This window comes from Protopterus annectens, chromosome 9.part0, assembly GCF_019279795.1.
Source record: "Protopterus annectens isolate FY-2018-M chromosome 9.part0, PAN1.0, whole genome shotgun sequence".
Classification (NCBI taxonomy): Eukaryota; Metazoa; Chordata; order Ceratodontiformes; family Protopteridae; genus Protopterus; species Protopterus annectens.
The window spans coordinates 1,252,397,008-1,252,421,206 of NC_056743.1; the positions used below are offsets into that span (position 1 = coordinate 1,252,397,008).

The 24,199-nt window shown below is 35.0% G+C and overlaps 1 protein-coding gene across 1 annotated transcript in view; it reads left to right on the top strand.

Annotated features, from left to right (window-relative positions):
- LOC122811974 (protein phosphatase Slingshot homolog 3-like) overlaps positions 1 to 24,199 on the top strand; it is a 1,030,454-nt gene that overhangs the window by 956,884 nt on the left and 49,371 nt on the right. The window contains exon 13 of the mRNA XM_044084176.1: positions 8,540 to 9,137. Coding sequence (XP_043940111.1) covers positions 8,540 to 9,137 — 598 coding nt within the window. The remainder of the gene's footprint in view (positions 1 to 8,539; positions 9,138 to 24,199) is intronic.

Below are 24,199 nucleotides of genomic sequence, written 5' to 3' on the forward strand. Positions count from 1 at the left end.
CTTATATAGGCCCCAGGGCCGATAGCCTAGTATGAACCTATTAAGCTATGAACAAACAACACCGCAGTGATGTGGCACTTCAGCAAGCAAGGGGGTACAAGGTCCTATTTGCTTTGCAGATTGTAGATAGTTTGTATATTGAACCTAGTCAGCCACTGTAGCTAAACAGCACGTGAATGGACGTTACTTAGCATGTGTGAGATCAAGGCCATTTTCTGTAGTCAGTCAATGTGAGTGTAAGCTTGAATGGAGATGCACATGTGAGTAACAAGCCAGTCCATAAGCATATGAAGTATAAAGTAGATGTACAAGCTACAGCTCCTGATGTGTGTACAGTGGGTCTATATTATCATGCCGAAAGCTGTTTCCAGGGAATACGGCAACATCGAACAATAAACTGCAAAATCCCACTAACGCGAATGCGCAGGTCACTGATTTTTTTCCTAGGGAAAAAATATATGTACCAACCAAACACAACAGACCACCTAAATCATTACAAAGTGGGAGGCTGTGCCCCCCAGACCCCCCTAACTAAACATGCCAACTCCAAGATCACACTTCAGTGGGGTAAAGGGCAATTTCACGGTGGGGTAAAGGGCAATTTCATGGCAATGGCCAAATTATTTTTTTTGCTTAGGAAAAAAATCGATGACCTGGTTGTTTGCATTAGTGGGATTTTGCAGTTTATTGTTCGATGTTGCCATATTCGCTGGAAACAGATTTCGGCAAGATAATGTAGACCTATGTACAGTATGCATAATAAATTACTTGAATGCATTCCCAGCCTTAGTGTCTCATTTGAATACATGAGACATGCGACATGGTGTCAGAATTGGATCCAAAGTTGAAGCAGCTTGCAAACCATCAGACACGCAGTTAGAAGTGCAGCAATATCCAGGAGTGAACTCATAAACAGGTTAGCGGTTATTCGAAGTTACTTAAATTCATTTCAAGTGACTTTCAGTCGCCAATCATGTGGCATAGTATTCAAAGTGCTCGAAACAATTTTCGAGATGTCCAAGATAGTGACATAATATTTAAAGTGTTTGAAACAATTGTGTTTAAAATGTTCAAAAATATTATGAGCTTTCAAGATTTAGAAGTGGACCCAAGCAGACAGCAGTTGTTGAAATGCCAGTTCCAGAGAATGTCACATCTTTACGTTTTCTAGGCATGGTCAACTATTTAATCCCAGACTTCAGTGAGCTATCTGCACCATTATGTGAATTGACATGCAAAAATGTAAACTGGTCGTGGTTGAAACACCACCATGGAGCATTTGATATTCTGAAGAAGTGAATTGTCAGTCTACCCACACTGAGATATTATGATGTTCACAAACCTGTAACTCTTTCATGTGATGCTTCAGGGTATGGCCTTAGCGTAGCTTGCCTTCAAGAAGGCATTAGCATCTGGTTATGTTTCAAGACCTTTAACTCAAACAGAGATGCATTATGCACAAACAGAAAAAGAACTGTTGGCAGTAGTATTTGTATGTTCAAAGCTAAATGATTTTATTTATGGCAGACCTATCCAAATAGACACTGATCACCAACCACTAGTGACAAATCCAATACATACAGTCCCAGCTCGATAGCAATGTATAATGTTGAAGTAGCAAAAGTGAAATTTTAATATTGTTTACAAAAAGGGCAAACATTTGTACCTTGCTGATGCTTTGTCATGCGCACCCAGACAAATGACAGAGCAGCATGAAAATGAAACAGCGGACTCTGAGGTCATGGAAGTCAGAAATGTGTCATCATCATTGCTTGAACTAAGAAATCATACAGCTTCAAACCCAATTCTCCAGACGCTGAAAAACATTATCAGTCAGGGATGGCCAACATGACAAACCAGTTTACCACTTGACATTCAACAGTATTTTCCTTACAGAGATGACCACATCATGATGGAAGATAGAATCATCATGAAAGGTCCAAAAGTGGTAATTCCTACAGCATTACAACAGGCATATATCAACATTTTGCATCATGGTCACCCAGGTACTGATTCAACTAAAAGAATGGCAAGAGGCATTGTATTTTGGCCTTCTATGTCCAAAGATATAGAGAAGGAAAGTCTAGCATGTTCAATTTGCAACAGCACCAAACCGCATCAACAGAAAGAACCGCTTCTGTTACACCAAATTCCTGAATTACCATGGTCGACGGTTGCTACAGATATTTTTGAATGGAATGGTCAGCATTACTTGGTGTTAGTAGGCTCTTACTCAAATTGGTTAGAAATCGACCTACTTCCTAACTTGACATCCAGTACAGTCATTACAAAATTGAAGAGACATTAATCTGTCCATGGTAGTCCACACAAAGTCATGTCTGACAATGGTGCACAGTTTACTAGTCAGCAGTTCAAGAAATTTGCAAAGTCTTGGGACTTTATTCATGTTACCAGTAGTCCTGAGAATCCACAAGCCAATGGGTTAGCTGAACGTGTAGTTCAGAGTGCAAAGCACTAGTTGGAGAAATCCAAAAGAAATTGTACCAATGTTTTCCTTAACTTATTCAATTTCAAAATCATTGCTTGAGACAACTTGCTTGGTTCACCTGCTCAAAACTTGAGGTCCAGACAAACATGAACAACTCTTTCAATCAGCAAACAATTGTTATTAACAAATGGAAAGAACAATAGAGTGGTCAAGGCACAACTTTCGAGAAAACATCAGTCACAAAAGTTGTACTATGATAAAACAGTAAATCTCTTTGATCATTGCTATGAGGAGAAGTTGTGAGAATGCAAATATACAAATGTCATGATCGTGTAGGAATTGTGAAGGACATTTTTGAGGACCTGTGATCTTACATCATACAATCTGAAGGAATGGATTACAGAAGCACTCATAGACATGTGTTACCTGTCTCAGAACCAGTGCCACAGCAGATTGCCTGTGCCAGTGACTCTAATTTCCAGAGTGACTTGTCAGCTGTTCGAATTCAAAAGGACAGTGTGCTTTCTTCAAACAACTTTGATGTAAACTTAGAAGTTCCAATATTGAATGAATCCCAAAGAGACTGTCTCTGTTGCTAAACCCAGTCAGAATTTCTCTGTAACTAGATTGGGTGGAATTTGCAAACCCAATCCTAAATACACAGTGACTTGGACTTGAAATCAGTTATGTTTTGTTGGAATGTTGAAATAATGTCTAGCTCTTATATAGGCCTTTGTTCTTGTATTTTGCAATGTCAAGTGAAGTTAAAGAGGGAGGATGTAGATCAGTGTGTATATTGAACCTAGTCAGCCACTGTAGCTAGACAACACGTGCATATAAGTTACTGAGCATGTGCGAGATCAAGGCCATTTTGTGTAGTCAGTCAGTGTGAGTGCAAGCTTGAATAGAGATGCACATTTGAGTCTGTTAGAAGTAACAAGTCAGTCAGTAAGCATATGAAGTAAGAACTAGATGTACAAGTTATAGCTCCTGATGTGTGAATGTATAATAAATTACTTGAACACATACCCAGCCTCAAGGTCTCATTTGAATACATGAGACATGCGACCGTAGACTAGCTCTTTGTTTGGAATCTAGCTGTCCAGCATCAAGTGACTCTTCAGCCTGTTTACATTCCCTCTGAGCACAATCTAATGACAGACTCTTTGAGCAGTTCCAGCACACAAGCCCATGAATGGATGCTTCCTAGAGATGTGTTCCTGGACATTGTCCATCGGTGGGTCATTCCTCAAGAAGATCTTTTTGCCTCCCCTCTGAACAGAAAACTTCCTCTATTCTGTTCCAGAGTTCCATGTCCTCTGGCTTGGAAAGTAGATGCTGTGTCTTTTCCTTGGAAAGGGATGTTTCTGTATGCCTTCTCTCCCCTTTCTCTGCTACCACAAGTATTGTATAAGATCAGGTAGGACTCTCCCAAAATCTTGTTAGTGACTCCCTTTTAGCCTAGACAGCATTGGTCCCTCCTTCTTTCTCACATGGCCAGGGGCAATCACCACAAGTTACCTCACTGGGTGGATCATCTCACACAAGACAAGGGGTCTCTTGTCCCCTGTTCAAATGACACTGTGTGTGATAGAGTTTTGATCCCTTTTAGGCACCTCTTTTCTGAGGACATGCTTTGGATACTGCAGAAGGACAGAAAACCCACTACCAGGAAATCATATATGGCCAAATTGAAGTGAATTTCTGTCTGGTGCCTCCCTCACCATCAGGATGGGAGGTTCCTCTAGTTCTCTCTTATTTGTGTGATCTATTCCATGCTGGGTTTAGCATATTCTTCAGTGAAAGCTCACCTATCAGCAATTTCTGCTTGTCTGCCTTTGGCTACTAATCTGGCCTCTAGATTTGAGGTTAAGCAATTTCTTAAAGGCATCCTTCATATCAAGCCTCATAGGAAGCCAATTCCACCTTCCTGGGACCTTACTTTTGTACTTGAAAAATTGACTTGGGCTCCTTTTGAGCCTGCTTCTTCAGCTTCCTCACAACATTGTACTTGGAAGACTGTTCTTCTTTTGGGCCTCACTTCAGCTAAGAGAGTGTCTGAACTTCAGGCTCTTATGGCTGCTCCTCCTTTCTTACTTTTTCACAGAGACAAGGTGTCTCTCTGGACTAATCCTTCTTTTACACCCAAGATGATCAATGAGTTGTCCCTTAATCAGTCTATTCATCATATTTCCTTTTTTCCTTTTCTGCAATCTGCCAGTGAGAAGGTTCTTCACACCTTGGATTTGCATAGACAGCTCAGATGTTATTTGGATAAAACTAAAGTTATTCGCAAATCTGAGCAGCTTTTTGTTTCCTTTCATCCAAAGACTTTGGGTTTGGTTCTTTCTAAGCAAACCATCTCCTCCTGAATTTCTATTAGAGGTAAATGTCTTTCTTCTTCAGTAAAGGCTCATTCTACCCCGGCTGTTGCCTTCTCTGCTGCATTTTTTTCAAGGGGATGGATACCAGTTCCAACCTTGAGGCTGCTACTTGGTCCTCTGTTCATACTTTCACTAAGCATTATATGTTGAATGTTATTTCCAGGGCCACAGCTGGCTTTGCCAGGGCTATCCTGCATGGGTTTCTGGAGGGCTTTCCTGCATGGGTTTCTGGAGGGCTCTTCTGTGGCATCCTTCTCCCAGACTTCCTTTGAGCTTTTGTACTCTCCCTTAGGTTATGAGTACTGAAACAGTGATATTGAAGGACATAGTACAGTTGTACAAAATCATACCAAAGTAGTAGATGTCCTTCTCTTCACTGTTGCAGTATTCGCTCACTCCCTTCTGCCCCCACTGCTGTAGCCTATTCTTTCTTGCTCTCCAAGGCTCATCTCATTTTTTTCCTTCCAAATGCACATGTTTTTCCTTGTCCCTAGAGACATTCTGTTCCTCCTGGGGATTTTCCAGTTCTGAGTTTGTGTGTGTCCATACATCACCATTATGCCCTATGCCTTGCATGGGGAAGGATACTTGTGGCATATGGTGCCTATAAGTACTAAAGACTTTGGTATACTGGCCGGATGTTGGACTGACTTTGACAGGATATCCTGTAGGTTTAAGAATACTGCAACAGTGAAGAGAAGGACATCTACTGTTATGGTAATATTTTACACAACTGTATTATCTGGATGCACACACCCATGAATCACGTAAATGGGTCCGGGTGCACACTTCTCTGAATGTCGTAGATAGGTCTGGATGCACACTCCCCAGAATGTTGAGGAAAAGTCTTGGAGCACACACCACTGAATGTTATGGATGGGTGTGTACCAACGATTTCCTAATGTAGTGTACACTCTTGTGTTCCCACAGTTCTATGAAGTGTTGCACATGAATCTAGAACTATATTGTCCTGGAGTACCTTTCATGTGTCTGGGCTCACGCTTCTCTAGAGCTCTGTGCATGCGCCTCCTCCTAAGGTCTGGGCATTCTCATAAAGGATTTTTGATGGGGAAGCCTTCATAGATCTAAGTCTGACTGACATGGATACATTTTTTTTAATGTCTTCCTTGAAGACAGGGAATGAAGAGTGGAATTTCCTTCTTTGATATGCAGGCTACTGAAATGCCAGTAAGCACTCCTGGACAAATAGACAGGAAGACCTTAGTGCTTTTTGCATATTTCAGTCTTGTATTCTTTTATGATATGAGTTTGAATATGGAAGCATGGACAAGTTAACTTTGTTCCAGACCCCACCGTCTTTTCTTACCCAAGTTTACATTCTCACCATCTCCACAAGGTGGCAGGCAGATATTTATTGTTAAACCACCTCAAACCATAAACCACCTTTCAGCTACAGCACACATGAAATGTTTTCTGTTACTGGCCATTACCAAGTAACCTAGTTCTGAATTAAAACCTAACCCATTATAATATACATGCTTGTAGTACCAAGAACACAGACCTACCATTTCAGCAGTAGGTATTTTAAAGATGTTCATTGCTATGACAGTTCTGAGAACTGAAAAGCAGTTTCAAAAGGACTAAGTCCTGCAGTAAGGAACTGCAGTATGTGATTGGAAAAATAGTAGTGTCTCATGTTGTTCCTCTGAGGTGTATCTGTATCTTACTCAAAGGTAAAGTGAGCTAATTGTCTTTAATTTGAATTCCCAAGTGCCTAGTTCTGAGCATGTAGTAGGCCTAGGTGTAATTGCACTTGTGGCATAACAACAAAGTTAGTCTTAAGACCAGCTCTCTAGGTTGGTTTGTCCCAGAAATGTTTGAGGGAGTAGAAAATAATATCTCTCTCATTAGTTTGACACAAGGTTAGGTGTAGCAGTGAATGTTGGGCTAAGAAGAATTTAGAAAGGCTGACCACGTGGGCAGAAAGGCAGCAGGCAAGATTTGCCCCAAGCAAATGAGAAGGACTACATTGGACAACACCAGCCATGGAGTGAATTATCAGCTGGCAAGAGTGAAACTAATGGCCACAGAAATGGAAAAGGATTTCATAAGTCTTCTCTCCAAGTTTGGAGTACCATGTACAGGATCAGAGGGCAGCAGGGGCATAGCTTTCAACTTCCTTGGTCAACAGTCATGGACAAATCCAACAATAATAGGGTGTCAACTCCCAAAAATCAAGCACTATATGTATGTGTATATATATATATATATATATATATACATATATATATATATATATATATATATATATATATATATATATATATATATATATATACATATACACACATATATATACAACTATGTATTAGTGTAATTCCCTTACAAGATCAAAAACATTACACGATGTTCTGTTAACATACATTTTCTGAACAATAAGAAGCATAGAACTCTGATGTTTTGCATTATTTACCCGAACATCAGACATGTTATGAGCTTCAGGGAAAAATATTAGGGAAAATGAGGGATTTTCTACAAAATCAGGGACAGTTGAGAAGTATGGTGGGGAGAATACCATGCTGTTGAAAGGTGGCTTCCCCACAGACAGGCTATTCTATTGCAATTCCACTGACGGTAGTAAACAGCTTGCTTAATGTCCTCAGCTTGATAAACTTCAGAAGGCTGGAGGCAAATCTCCCACTTTGCTGAGCCCTTGTCAGGACACAGCCTAAGTGCTCTGTGCATGGAAAGGAACAACAAACTGCTAGATGGAGTCTAGAGAAATGCCACCACATGAGTGCATGCAATGGAAAGGAAAGGATATGGTCAGAGACCAGATGAGCTATTTTAATTATTTATTTCTTTTTAACTGGGTGGGTAGGTTAGTGTGAAGACCCTTTTCAGCACATCCCTAGCCAATTAGGGAGTATCAACAGTCAAAGAAATACAAATGCACTTAAAATGATAGACACTTAAAAGGAAGATAACAAACAATATATAATCAATACAAAGTAGTAGTAAAATGCAATAAAAATCAAATCAAGAAATTTTGTGTCAAACTAGGAGAGGTGTGGGGATGGGGGACATGATGTGGGAGCACAAGTTCATATTGGGAAAATATCAGGGGGTCATCATGAGTAGAAAGGCAGGATGGTGAGGAGGAATAGGTAGCAGATTTTTGGGAATAACTGATACCTAACATTGCAAAATTGCTTATTTATGGAACGAGATGAGGAACTATAAGCAGACTATCAGAATGGGTGGGAGGAGTGAGACAGTTTATGGAGGCATTCAAGAAACTGTAGATAATGGAGAAATTGTGAAGGGGAAGGTAGGGATGGAAACAAGGCAGCGTATTACATTCACTTAAAGGACAGACTACATAAGCTTAATGTCTCCTCTTGTCAAGCAGATGCAGTGTAGATTTAAATTAAAAAGCATCTAGAATTAAAAGAAAGGGAGGGATTTCACTGTTTTAAGTATAGGCCGACTAGTAAGATTTATGTTTTACAAAAACAAAGTAATATATAGAGCTCTTACTAGTAAACACACAGGAGACTGATCCAGATTAGAATAAGTAGGGAGGATGGACAGTTGTGAAGAAAAGACTGGCTAGAGAGAAGTCAGAGTACAACCATTTGTTAAAGTAAGCTAGCTTACATTCATCACTGTAGTGGATACATGTAGGTACTGAAGTATTATTTTTCCTGTTTTTCTCATCCGTATTTTATATTTTCATGTACAGCAAGCAGCGACACAGTAGCCTGTGGGGAATTAAGAAGAACACAACTCAGTCTGAAAGCTCCAGTGACTCAATGGAGCCCTTAGAGCAGGAACAAGACCAGTCTCTGTCCCCAGATGAGACAGAATCACATTCTCCATCATCTGACAATGAGCTTCCTGTCAATGGTGGCCCTGAAGAAGATGAAGTGATTGCTGTCACTGATGAAATGGCACAATCCCCGCCATACTGCTTCCGTCCTCTGCGCCAGCTGAGTGTTCTTTCAGAGACTCCCAGCCAAGATGCTGAAGATAGTGAGGGAATGCCAGCTATCTGTATCCAGGCAGTGGAAGAAGATGCCTTGAGGGAGACACCACATGGTTTGCCTGCTGATGAAATAAGTGACCTGGTGGAAGGCCATCCTGTACAAGAGCTGTCACATGTATCACTGGACATGCCTGAACCACTCAGTCCCCGCAGGCAGAGGATCAACCTGACATCTCTGATGAGGTCCATTAGCAAGATGGACAGCATAGATGAAGATGTCTTTAACAGCCCTCCAGCAGATGGGCAGAAAGGAGAAAACTTCAACAACAATAACTCATCTACTTCTGCCACAAAGGTTAGTACCATTTCTTTTTCTTGGGAATTTCTTTTAATTTTTAGCAGCTTTAATTGAGCTTCTCTTTCACTTAGTGGTAGCAAGCCTTGCCCAGTACTTTGAGATACATTCCTGTCATAAAAGTTTACCTCTGCAAAAGGTGATGACTGTCTATTGCCCTGTATCATCATGCAGATGCCAGTGGACTTGGATGACCTCACATGCTGTTGAATGAGCTATGTTGCACTTTCTAGTGCTGTGGTTTGTGGTCTCCATTTCATCTGCAAGATGTCAGTCACATTCCAGTCTTAAATCTACATGCTGCTGGTGGTCTTCATTGTAGAGGCAAGATTTTCTGGACATTTTAGCCATGTGCAGTACAATGCAGCATTATTTCTGCAACTGGGGGGTAGCCTTAGACTGGGAATCAGTGCCCAGAGCTCAGTACATCCTGCCTCGGTCCAGGAATGTATCCCATCCAGAAATGTCCAGTCCAGCATGCTGCTTGTTTTGCTGCTGGGAGACTCCATCTGCCTTAGTTTTCTTTTCTGGCTTTATTTTCCTTCATCCACAGATTGGACAGCATACCTGATTTACAAAAAGTAATAACTGTTGCATTGACACTGCCATCACTTTTGAATGCTGTGCTTCTTTTAGTATTAAAATGTATAGTTATTCATTTGTTGGTATGATTTAATGACTGAAAGGGTATTACAATGCTAATTTACAGATTCAGAGAATAATATTTTATTTTTATTTTATTCAAATGTTAAAGATTCAGGGTCCTGTAACAAATTGTTATGCCTCATGACCAGACTGTATATTCTGCCTTTGAATTCCGCTGTGTTTGCTATTTTATTTATTGTGATTTCATAGAGCAGAAAAATATTCCAAAGGGCTGCTATGCATCGTGAAACAAATTGGTTAGATATGTGTTGTTTTTTTTTCTTTTTAGAGTGAAATAAGGATTGACTTATAATTAAAAAAAAGATTTGTTTGCAGTTCTGTGATCCCATATTCTTAGATCTAGGAATATTTCCAGTTGGTTGCCTTAGCAGAGCTCCATCTGGATTGTTGCATTGCAAGTGACTGTACAGATTAAAGATTCAAATAATCCAATAAGCAGTTAGAGGATAAAGGTACCTGCAGTGTCAGTAACAAATAAAAATATCCAAGAAAATACGCCAGGTAACACCACAGCTCTTAGGTTCGCAAACTCTTTTTTGAAACAGAGATTTAAAACAGTAAGCACTTTCGGGCTACTACCAAACCCTTCATCAAACTAGGCTAATGACATTTCTTTTCCATTTAAATATGAAAAAAAAGGTGCCAAAAATTAATTTAATTAATTCTTGTAACATAATAGAACTCACCACTAGATGGTAGCATTTATCTAAACATCAATTCTTGAAATGAATATGTTTAAAAATACTTACATAAAAATATATTCATGTCTATATAGAAATACATATAAATATAATACATTCAAATGCCTTATGTTTCATAATAAAATCTTACTGAGAACAAAAATAAAATAAAAATGAAGATGGAAACAAGAGTAGAACAATGTGCTTATCAAAAGCGAATATATTGTAAATATACATATTTATTAAAAGTATTAATTAAAAATATGTAAAAGCAGTGCACATGTTTAATACTATAAAACAATTCTTCCATAAATATGCACACTCAATGTTTCAGGGGTCTATCTCTCAAAAATGGTTTAATAGAAACTCTGTCATTCAAACCCTTCCCTTTATCCGATTGCATCCTAATTATCCATTTGGTCCCTTGTTGTTCTGTATAGTTCTTAATGTTTCCCAATCTTTTGCTTCTACTGACCAGTTCTATTGCCATAAACTTAAACTGATGGCTTAGATCATTTTCCAAAGTATGTTTTGCTAAGGCATTAGTCTCATCCTCACAATTAATTGCGTAAATGTGTTCCCTCACCCTTTCTCTTAGGGTTCAGTTGGTCTTCCCTATATAATAGCTGGCACATTTCTCACAACTAGCTAGATAGATGAGGTCCCTGGATTTACAGTCAGCATAATGCCTAAAAGTGTATGTCCTGCCATTCTCTGGATGTATAAAGCTGTTGGAGCCTAACATGTAGGAACATTGGTTGCAGTTCCTGCATGGAAAAGTCCCGTGTCTACTAGATGTTACCCTACTCATTTTACTCTCTTCATAAAATAGCAGCCATTTTAGGGACTTGTTATTACTATGACTGTATCTGAGTTTTAAGCCAACAATAGTGCATATCTCTTTGTTGGTGGTTAAAATGGCCCAATTTGTATTAATCACTTTATCAACCATTTTATTATTATTGGAATATGATATATTTAACCTTATTTGTGTGTTAATAGGGGTATCTGATGTGTCCGCTTGAGTTGATGTTATGGTATTAGTATCTCTTTTTCTAAAGTAGGGTCTTCCTCTCCCTATTCTATCTACCTTTGTCGGATCCTTCAGTGCCCCAGTTTCTTTATTGGAGTATCCCCTCATAGCAAATTCCTCACTCAGGAGGTCTAATGTCTTTTCAGCTATAGTGTCATCGCTTGTTAGATTGGATATCCTTCTTCCTTGATTAATGACTATATTTTGATAAATGTGTTTGGGGTACATACTTGTACGATGAAGCAGACTGTTTTTTCTACAGCTCTTTCTACATAGCTGGGTTGTGAATCTATCATTCTCATTACTAATGAATACATCTAAAAACTCAATTCCTGTTTCGGACCATTTCCCATCAAATTTCAGGAAATTGGTTGGTTGATTGATGTATTCAATAAATACACATAAGTCAGCTTCATTCCCTTCCCAAAGGAAGAAGACATCATCTACAAATCTTTTATAGTACTTGATGTTATTTCCATATTCCGTGTCTATAATATATGTCTTTTCCCATTGGGCCATGACTAAATTGGTGTATGAATTCACGCATGGTGTTCCCATGGCCACCCCATTTGTCTGTAGGTAATGTTTATCATTATACATGAAAACATTATTCTCTAAAATCAGTTCCAACAATAACATACATCTCATCATAACTGCACTAGTGACATTCCTGGCCATCATCATTGGGTATCATTGTAAATAAGGACTTCACGTCCAAAGTTACAAGCCAAATGTTAGATAAGTCTGCCATGTCATGTATACATTCAGATAAGCTTTTAAGAAATTCCTGGGTGTGTCTAATTATCGTGCTGGTGGTTTGTACAATTTCTTTAAGCTGTTTCTCAATATATATCGAGAGTGGTTCTGTGAGCCACCCTCTACTTGAGACTATTGGTCTCATCTTGGGATTATAAAAATCTTTATGAATTTTAGGGAGACCTCTAAAAACAGGAATGGTTGGTAATTCAACAAGAAAGTATTTATGTAGGTCATGATCAATAACCTCACACATTAATAGCTCATAAAGACTACTATATACATTATTAATAATCTTATTTAACTGTGTGTCATTGATTGGTCGATAAGTCTCATCATCCAGCATTAGTTGTATCACATTTTCATAATAACATTTATCTAGCACAACAATGGCTCCGCCTTTATCAGCTGGTCTGATAACTATTTGATCTTTGTTGCTCAAACTAACAATTGCTTCACGTTCATTTTTATTTAAATAAAAACATTCTGAGTATTATTGTATTTTCCATCATTAAATATTTGTATGAAGTCCCTTTCACAAGCTTGTTCAAATGCTTCTAAAAGGGGGTGCATGTTAGGTATGAATACACTTGGTTTCTTATACCAAACCTGTCCATTCTCATGTTCATTTTTATATAGCATTTTTAGAGCCACATTCCTTACAAACTTTTTTTCTTCAAGAATATAATCAGTGACATCAGTTCCTTTAGAGGGTATGAAAGATAGCCCTCTATTTAGGAGTGACTTCTCAAAAACATTAAGTTCATATTTAGATAAACTGACAATTAGTTCAGTCTCACTTGCCTCTGTATTTTGTTCTGCCGCACTGTTTGATCTCCTGATACTTTTCGTTTTCTGTTGGTTCTGATAGGAGTCCATTTTTTTCTGATCTTGGATAGGTAAAGGAAACTGCTGAAAAAACGAATCTAGAGTAGGTTGAATTACTTTTTAGCAGTTTGTTTCCTTCTAACATCTCCTACCAATGAAGGAATAGAGTAGCTGGATTTACTAATGATACATAACAACAAAGAAAAACAAGTGATGGTAGAGAATAACGCCACCAGCACCATTAATATGGAGATGGAACAAGGACAAGCAAGTAAATCCGACTAATATGAACTTAATTGTAACAACAAAGAAAAACAAGTGATGGTAGAGAATAACGCCACCAGCACCATTAATATGGAGATGGAATAAGGACAAGCAAGTAAATCTGACTAATATGAACTTAATTGTAAACTTGATCTATCATAGAGAATTTTAAATTTGTCTTCGACAAACTATTCAAATGCTTCTGGCTTGCATGTTTTGCCAGAGCATTACTCATATCTGTTTTTTTCAACAGCTCTAAGATGCTTATGGATTCTTTTATGAAATTCCATTGTTGTTCTGTCAATATAAAAGGCAGGGCACAGCTCACATAACACTACATGCACTATATATTTCAATTTGCAATCATATTTATTTGGCAATTTTATTTCATAGTTCCATGTTGTTTATATCCTCTCACTAACTTACCAATATTTCTTGTCACTGAAAACAGGAATTTCTTAAAACATATACATGGTACAGTGTTGTATCTTAAACATTTTTTTAACATTCTTGTTGTTAGTATGGTATCGATCATCCTAAATATGCTTTGCTAATCCCCTGATGGTCTTCCCTACATAAAAACTGTTGCATGCTGATACATACCAATAAAAATTATGCCACATCTGTTTCAGTTAAAAGTGCAATTGACCATGATACGTCTGTCAAAATGTAAATCTGAACTGAGCAGAAAATCCACACACATATGCACTATTTGCTTTTGGTGTAAGCAAGGCTTCAAATTTTGGGCCTGTTTATTTACAAAACAGTTCTCCTTACCTGTTGTCTATGTCAAGAAATCAGGGCTTCCCAAAATTTTCCAGATCTGTGTGATCATCTTTAATACCTAATTTATCACAACTGTGGGTTATAAACACTGGATTATGATTGAAGTGTGTTTGTTTATTTATTTTGTGGTATTAAATTAATTATCACAATTGCTCATGAACAAAACTGGAACATAACATTCCCTTCCTTTTGTACTGACTTCAGTTATAGTATAATCTGTCAAATGTTCCTTATACCCACATTTCTTAAACAATTTTTTTCATTTTCATTAGTTCAGTCTTGATGTTTTTTAAGTTTTCCTCTTATTATAAAAAGTGTGATATCTATGAAAATAACCCTTGGTAAAGGCAGAATTACAATATGTGTCATATATGAACTTCTTTTCCACCTTATTCTATGCAATGACAACATTCAAAAAAGATATACTTTTTTGTAAAGTAAAAGCGAACATTAAAAAAAATCAGTGCTCTGATTTAAAAAATGTACACATTCTGTAGAGAGCTTTTTTTACAGTGCCGCAGAAGTAAATAATCAATAAAATAGATAGCAGTACATTATCAAACCTGGTACAAGTACACAGCATGGAAAAACACTGTTAGCAAATGTAGGTGCTACTACTCCTCCCATAACAACTCTTATGTTTTGATGATTGCACTTGTTCTTTCAAATCAGTTCTAGTAATGTACAGGTAAGGTTTACTTTCACAAAATGATTCCTGACATATTCCATACCTTTATCATATGGAATACATTTATGTAATGAAGCTATGTCCATTGTGGATAATAGAAGTGGCTCAGAAACTGAATGCGTGTCTGTACCGGAAAGTTTTACAAGACAATTCCAGCAATCTTTTATATAAGATGCATAACAACAGGCTTGATCCTGTCATCCACATACATAGTTATGGCTTCAGTCTTTGACCCAGCTATCAAAACTATGGGTGTAAGTTGTAAATTTTGGATATTCTGAAAAGAGCACCTTGTTTATGATTAGAAAATTGTGAAAACTTGAGTACATCCACAGAAATGCTGTCCTGCAAGCATGTCTAAAAGTCCTGAATTAATATGTCTGCATGCTTTTCTGATAACATTTACTCGGTTCTTTGCAGGAAAGACCATTGTTTAATAATGTTATTATATTTCCTGTAATCAGTGGTAATCATCACAATCAATGCAACTTCTTTAACAGCTTTCATATATCCATAATTATGAAATATTAATTTAATTAACAATTGTCTTTATAAAGAATTTAAGTTATAGAAACTGTTTGGCAACTGCCCCCCCTGAGTAATTTTCTAATTTTCTTGACAGACAGAATTCTCAAAAGCCACTAAACCTGGTAGTAATGAGGGATTAAATGTACTTAATTTTCTTAAAGGTGTGGTAAAGATTACCAATCTGTACTGTCATAACTAGCTTTCTAGTAGTTAATTTCAACTCAGTTGATACCTTGATCAGATTCAGCCTACCAACAAGCACAAGAAAAAAAAACTTTCTCTAAAACAGACAGCTCAGCACCCAATAACATCCTGTTAGTAAGATTAATAAGATCTGCATTGTTATAAGTACTTAAAACAGAGGACAAATCATGGCTTAATTCCTCAGATAGTAAAAATTCCTTCATTGACCCTGACACCACATCCCTGGATGACCGCTATCCCTCTGGAATTCTAGGGATGCCAGTTTTATAACTGGATAGTTGAGTCATCATTCAGTTGTTCAGAAAGGAATCCAGTCCTGTTTGAAAACCATTCTGCCATATTGCAGCCAGTTATGGAAAAAGACATAGTGCAACACCAGCATTTTGTTTCCCTAAAATATGCCAAGTCATTGGGCTGATGACATATAGTGCTAGATGGCAGTTGATTGAATATCCTAACCACAGATTGTACAGTCAAGTTAAAAATATTGTTTTAAATAAATATTACCATGACTGTAAGTTAACCTGCCATAATCAAGCTGCTTCTGTTTTTATATCTTTTTAAGAGTTTCCTCGTATCTGCTAATTTGTAAAATTGTAGACTCAAACTTGTACTTTTTCTTCTGGAAGAGATTATGGTATGTATTGACTTACATGTATTATCAGTTTTCTTTTTCAATTCTGTAAGCTCTATTTATTTATTTTTTAAACAGTTTTATTGAAATCATGTCTGAAATAATCAATTGTTAACATGGAAATATAAAATTTTCTTGAATAAAATAAAAAAGGAAAAAAAACTATATACAAATAACAAATATAACAAAACTATGTACAAAGATGTTCACCATACACACAATTTAAAAGATCATAGTAATGGTATCTAGCATTCAGAAACAGAATTATCAAACTATTTGCCCAAAAGTTCATGTATATTATTCTACAAGTTACATAAGTTAGTATTCCTGGAAGATCTGGCATTAATAGTTAACTTTTCTAGGTTACTCATTTCAAGGAGAAGGTTCTTAAATTCTTGAAAAGAGGGGGGAGTGTTGGATTTCCAATTTCTTGTGATGATTTTTCTAGCTACAGAAAGTATAGAGCAAATCAAAGTTTTTTTATACAATCTAGAACTGGAGTGTTGAATAAAACAAGTGATTTGGAAAGTGAAAATTTATCAGAAAATATTGCTTGCAGAAAACTATTAACATCTTCCCAGAATTTTTTTAAGAATAAACAATCATAAAACATATGAGACCAGTCAGCATTCAATTCATTATTACATCTCCAGCAATTAACATTTTTCTTGCATATTTTATTCATATTAAATGGAGTGAGGAATGATCTATGTAAAAATCTCCAAGTAAATACTTTCCATTTAAGTGAAGATGTTGTCATACTTGCTGATTGTGTAATGTTTAATTTGCCTTTTTCAGAGGGAAGACATTAATTGAAGAAAAATATTTCCAGTAATTATCAGAATGTATGTCCAAATCAAGCTTAGTTGTCTTATAAATGTGGGACAGTTTATTTTTAGCAGGAGACTTCTGTTGTGTTGATAAAATCATATAGTGTAATAATTTTGTAATTAATAATTTTTTTACTGTAGGTATTAGTTCCAGTTTAATATATATTGTCTACCTTCTTGCAAGTCCAACCATGAAAATGTATCTAGTTTAAATTCATCAATGAGTAGAATAATGTTTTATATCATTATCTGCTATAATTTGATGCCAAAATAATAATTGTTTTTGCTGAAGTGCATCATTTTTGCATAATCTGAGGAGAATATAACTCCTTGTGTATAAGCTATGGGGAAGAGAAGAAATAGCCGATTGTTGTATATATTATATTTAAATATATAACTTCTAAAATATTTCAATAAGAGTTCTATATATATAGACTTAAAACTGTGGGTGAAGAAGTTAGAGAAAACATCTTTTAGTATCCATATAAATGAATTGTTTATTAGGTTTAATTTTTGAGAGCTGTTGGTGCAGATTGAATCTAGGGTTAATATTCCTGGAATCTCTTTCCATTTTGTAATATAATCTGAATCAATAAGAAGAGAAATAGTACTGACCACTGAGGAAATTGAGTAAATCTCCAGATTAGGTAATACTATACCACCATTGTCCCAATTATGCATATGGTAAGCTAATGAGATCCTGAGTTTGTTGGGGAACCATAAGAATTTTTGAATTATTGAGTTGAATTTTCTTAAAATTGAATAGGGAGGGGATATTGAAATAGACTGAATAATATGCAGTATTTTAGGGAGTAGGATCATCTTTATGATAGAAAGTTTTTCATCCATATAAAAATGAATTTTATTCCATTTTTTAATAGTATTTTCAGTGACTAATAAACTATTATTGTAATTTATTTGAATATTATCTTTAATATTATTAGTAATAACTATGCATAGGTAAAGAATTTGTTCAGATTGTGCTAAATATTTTTATATTCATCATGTATATAACATTTTTTTGAACCAGTTAAAAGGATTTGTGTTTTGCTGTGATTGGAGGTAAGACCAGAATTTCTTTGAAAGTGTTCCATATCTTTAAAAAGTGCTTGTATAGATGTATTAATTCTACCAATGTCATCAGCAAATATTTGTACTTTTGAAGAAACATTTAAACTTATTTTAAAGCCTTCAATATATTCATCCCCTCTTATTAGATTTGCTCATGGTCCCATAATTAAAGTGAATAATAATGGGGACAAAGAGCATCCTTGCTTGGTACCTTTAATAATGGTGATCTTTTGAGAAATATTAGTACCTATTTTAATGTAAGCTTGACTAACACTGTATAGTTGAGTGATGAGATTTGTAAAACTATTTGAGAAATTTAATTCCCCTAATAGGATGTGTAAGTATTCCCAGTTAACTGAATCAAAAGCATAATTTATGTCTAGACTAATTAGAGTCAAATTGTTATTTAGATGTTTAACAAATTCCAAGAGAGTACTTATTCTTTTTATGTTATCATAAGTGGTTCTATTTACTATGAAACCTGTTTAGTCTTCGTCTACTAACTTAGGAAGAAAATTTTAAGCCTTTCAGTATAAATTGACATAAAGATTTTATAATCATTATTTAATAAAGAGATGGGCCTGTAAGATGAACATTTAGTAGGGTCTTTATTAGTTTTTAAAATGCAGGAAGTACAACTGTATTTACAAGAGGGAGGAATTATCTTATTATCTTTAGCAATATTGAAAACTTTGTGAAGTAATTGTAGAGCCTTAATAGGTAAGATTTAATAAATTTCAGGTATAATACCATCATTACCAGGTGCTTTATTCTGTTTTAATTGAGTAATTTGGGTTTGAATATCTTTGAAAGATATATTTTTGTCCATAAGAATTATCTGTTCTTCCGTTAGTCTTTTTTTAGTATATTTATTTATAAAAGTTTTAATTTTTTCTTTAGAATCAATTGAACTAGATGTTTGATTAGTATTAAGAAAAACATTCTCTGAATTCAATTAAAATGTTTTGCAAATCTGAGACCATCTTTTTTGGGGGGTATATTTAATTGATATGATTACATTTGTTTAATCTTTTTATTTGCCAAAATAGCTTTAGGATTAGTAGAAAAATTAATACATTTAAAATTTTCTAAATTTATCATGGCTTTATGGTCAAGTATCTCTAAGAATGTGTTATTCAATAAGTCTATTTCTCTTTTTTGTCAGTTATCTTTGACTCCCCAGCTTCAGGTTTCAGACTCTCTTATATTGTATATCTTGTAATTCTTTATCCCCATAATTTCCTTTTTTATTATACAAATTAATGATTCTACCTTATAAATAAGCTTTTAAGGTATCCCAAATGTGTATTTCTGATGTATCGTTTGTATTGTTGAGGTCTATGAAATTCTGTATTTCAGAAGAGATGAATTCATTAAAATCTTTTAATTTAGTAATGTACACAGGAATCCTCTTTGAGTATTAATATTTTAATTAACTAATAATAAGTTAAAGAATTATGGTTGGACAAGGGATGTGATATTTTTGTGCTTATTAAAGAGTCTGTTAAATTATTGGAAACTAAAATTCTATCTATTCTGGAGTATGTATTGTGTCTGTGTGAGTAGAAAGTAAAGAACAAAGATTTAGAGTCTGCAAAATTGTTCGTCTTTTAATAGATATGTTTCTATAAAATCCTTTAATAATTTGGCTGATGCTGATATTTTTCTTCTGCCGTTAGTGCTAGAATCTTTATTATCTAAAATGCAATTAAAGTCTCCTGCTAATATAATATCACCTTTAGAGTACTGCACAATGTAGTCTAGATGTTGTTTTACTGTATTGGTTCCAATTCCAGGGATCCAATATATGTTAATAAGAGTATACAAATTTTTATTTAGTTCAATAGTGACTGAGCAAAACATCCCTTTGTTGTCTTTATATACATCTATTATTTTAGGAGAAGGAATGGTGTTGTTCCACAATATAGCTATGCCCCCTTTTTTTTGGAATGTTCTGAACTTACTAAAATGTTATATGATTTGGATTCAATTTTAGTTATATCGTCTTCATAGTAAATGAGTTTCTTGTAGAAATATTAGGTGAGATTTATGTAGTTTGAGATATTTAATTAAACTACCCCTCTTATTTGGGTTATTTAAGCCATGGATGTTAATCGAAATGCATTTTAATGAAGCCATCTAAAAGTATGTTAGTGAGTTAACAATATATTGATATATAACATATTTAACTATAGAACTGAGAGGAATACTAATTATTAAATTGTTCTTAAATTGTAATAAGAAAAACAAAATAGATTTATGATGTCTTCCATTGGATAAAAAATAATGAACATCTGAAAGATTAATAAAAGAAAAAACATAACATAAACTTATACACACCTGGAGTTTAAAACTCCTGATCTGGATGACATCAGTCACCCAAGTTCGCCTTCTACCTAGTAGCATCCAAACCAGCTATTGCCTAAGATTAAATAGACTTGAGTGTTAAAATGTGGCTTCTAATTAGAGGTCTAGTGATTAAATTTGCATTCAATCTCAATAAAAAAGTATATTATTAATACTGCTAGAACACATCTAATATTAAGGAAAGAAGACAAAATATTACAGAAGAAAATAACGCGTGTCAAACATATAAAACCATGAATATGGAGTTATTTTTTTGTGTAGAAAAAAATATGGAATCTCTGTGAAAGAGAATATACTATATTCTTAGGTGTGAATTAAATTCAGAGAGTTAAATAACTCTTATCTGGTGATAAAGTGCCTTAGAGTGTAGAAAATCTAGATGTATATGAATTATAAAGTATAATGTTAATATTAAGGAGTCTTGGTTGAAATAATTCTTATTGAATGTTTGGCAGAAGAGAACTATATTCAGGTCTCTAACAGTGTTGTAAACAAACATGTATTCAAAATTATAACTCAATATTATCAGTACTTCAATAAAATCCATTTCAATAATACCTAAAAAAAAATTGCTGGTATCAGTCATTCAACTGTAACAATTCAAACTCTGAACAATCTTTGTGATTTGAGGTAAAGAGCTCTTAAGAATATATAGCTGCATTAGACAATTTTAATATATAGATGTATATGGCTAAATACTTGTGTGTGTTTGTATGTGTGTATATGGATAACAAGCATAACATATAACACAAGTCACACTACATTGTAAGCTAATTAGCTAAACAAAAAAAGATGTTAAAAACAATTATTAAATCTTAGATTACAAAATGTATCCACAAGTATAGTGGACTGAGTAAAGTTTGGTTTCTGGATAAAAGACTGCTAAATTCAGGTCTGAATCAGTACAGTAAATGAACAAGTTTTCAAACATATAACTCACTAATATCAGTATATTAAAAAAAATATTTTTCAAAAATCTTTTTAGAATCTGCAGGTATTAGTCATTCAACTATAACAGCTAAAACTATAAACAATCACTGAGATTTGAGGAAAAAGAGGTTTAAGGATATATAGCTGTATTAATCAATTAGGTCTATTTCATGTCAAGCCCATCATGTATATATGAATTTATATATATAAATGTATATGACTCTGTAGTTGTGTATATATGTGTGTGTGTGTGTGTGTGTGTGTGTGGATGTGGATACCAAGCACAACATATAATACAAATCACACTGCATTGAGTATTAGTTAAACAAGAAGGGTGTTTAAAACAATTATTAGGTCTTAAATTCCTCAATATATCCACAAATAACATAGTGCACTGGGTAACGTTTGCTCATAAAATCACTCAAATAGGTATTTACATGAAGAGTAAGCATCCATTTCTATTTAGGTATAACTTATGAAAATTACCTTATAAATAAACATAAATCATGGCAGATCAGGTTGTTAAAAGAAGAATTACTATTAACTGAGCACAATAACATATAGTAGTTTATAAGATCTTGAAGCTGATTATGAAGAAAAAAAATGTTTAACATTTTCTATTTGGGCTATTTTCTGTAAACTAAACATACATTTTTAGCTGAATCTAAAATTCTGTAAGCGTTTATGGACGAACTAGAAATAGCAGAGTCTGTTTAAAATGTTGTAGATGCCGTACTTTTCAAGAAATAGATGCTTTTGATTCAAATAGCCCTCTTTGGAAGCTTCCGAACAAACTAAGTAAAGCATAGAATGACATATTAGGGTTCAAAGGTTATGGCTATTCAGACGCGGTCTTGAAGATGGTTCCCCGGGGCTTCCTCATCAGACAGCCACACCATGAAGCAGTGCCTCGCTTTCAAAAAGAAAACAAAATCTTCAGAGTGTCAGGCGGAAAACGGTGAGTAAAATCTTGCATTGATGAGTTCCATGAAGTCTCAAGACACTGCCCAAGCTCAGAGAGAGCTTCACAAAAAAAAAAAAAAACGAAGGGAACAGCAAAGCAGGAAAAACAAACCCATGCAACTCAGAGGATGAGAAACACAAAACTCACTTTACCACCACTCAATAAACAGCTCAGTGAGCTGTCATGCACCAAATCTCCCCAACCTTCAATTAAAATAACTCTCTACAAGCAAGTGATCACCAAGCCAGCACTGTTCAGCAAAAAAAAAACAGTACTTCCTGACCACCAGGGAACATCCGAGGGAACCAAAGCACACAGCATCAAGAGCACTGCTTGCCCATCACCATTCCGCATGCGTACCACACCAAAAGCGACCATAGCCATAAACAAAACAAGCCGATGGTCCAAAACCAATCCAATTTAACTAGATATTAAAAAGCAAAAGCACAAATTATCAAGCTGCAGAGTCATTAACTAATAAATACCAAAGTAAACTGCAGCCAGATCAAATCAAAAAACGGACTGATCTGTCCAACATCTGTACCACTATAACCTATAGAATTTGTAAAAGATTGACAAAGCACAAAATAGCAGCCTATAAGAAAGTTGTCATATACAAAAAATGTGCATTTAAATCAAACCAAAGTGAAAAAAAATTGAGAAAGACAATACCATTAGCTTGAAGAAACAAGATTTAATATCAAAACTACATTAAAACAAAAGGCATGTAATATGTATAGCAATAACAGCTAAACAGACACATTTTAACACACTCACTTGTTGTCCCAGATTCATCTCCTTCATCTTTTTGGGTTGTATTGTTTTGAATTATGAGCTTAACTTATTTTGGAATGGTAAATAAGAAGGCTATAATAAGACTAGATGAGCAAATGAAATTTAAAGGTTAAAGATAAATGTTCTTGTAATAGTTCTTTTTTAATTTTCTTTTTTGGGACAAAAGTTTTCCAGAAACCCTTGTCTGCCATTCTTTTGAGACTGGTATTAGCCCATTCCATTTCTTTAAGCCTGTCCAGTATTTTATTGTTTTTATGAATGTTAAAGCAGAGTCCAAGTAATCAAATGATTTAGGACCATTCCGGAGAAAAATCTTTAATCTAGCCAGGAATAAGTGTGCTTTAATTTGTGATTTCTTTAATTCTTTGTGTAATGGTAGAAAGAGTTTTCTTTTTAAAATGACTGAAGAAAAATCATTATCAAAGCATATCATATTATCTTTGTATTTAATTGGTGATTTAGCCCAGGCTGTTTTCAAAGCTATTTGTCATGTGAAGAAAGGAACTTGACAATTACAGATTTTGTAGAGCTACTTTTACTATTTTTTGTAGAGGCTAAAGATATGTGAGCTCTTTCTATACCATAAGAAAGAGCTTCTGGGAGTTCTAAGATATCAGGCAACCAAATATTTAATACATTTTCCATGTTGTTTCCTTCTATATTATCAGGCAGTCCAAATATTCTGACAGTATTCCTGCGTGACCTATTTTCCAGATCATCCAATTTAGCTTGAAGGAAGGTATTTTGTTTTAAAATAAATTCAATATTATGTTCACCTTCTTGTATTCTGCTGTTCATGTCATTTAGTGCTGATTCTATCCCTGCAAACTTTTTTTTTTTTTGCTGTTGAAGGTCTTAATGTAGGATTTCCATCTGCTGGGAACATTTCTCCTTGAAGTTGTCTAATTTCAAGTCCATTTTGTCAATCTTTGTAGTCAATTCTTATAAATTCGATAATAAGGATTATAGCTCCTTTCTTATGGATGTTTCTTGATGAGAAGATTTTGTGAAGCTCATCTTGTAGTCTGATGAGAAAAA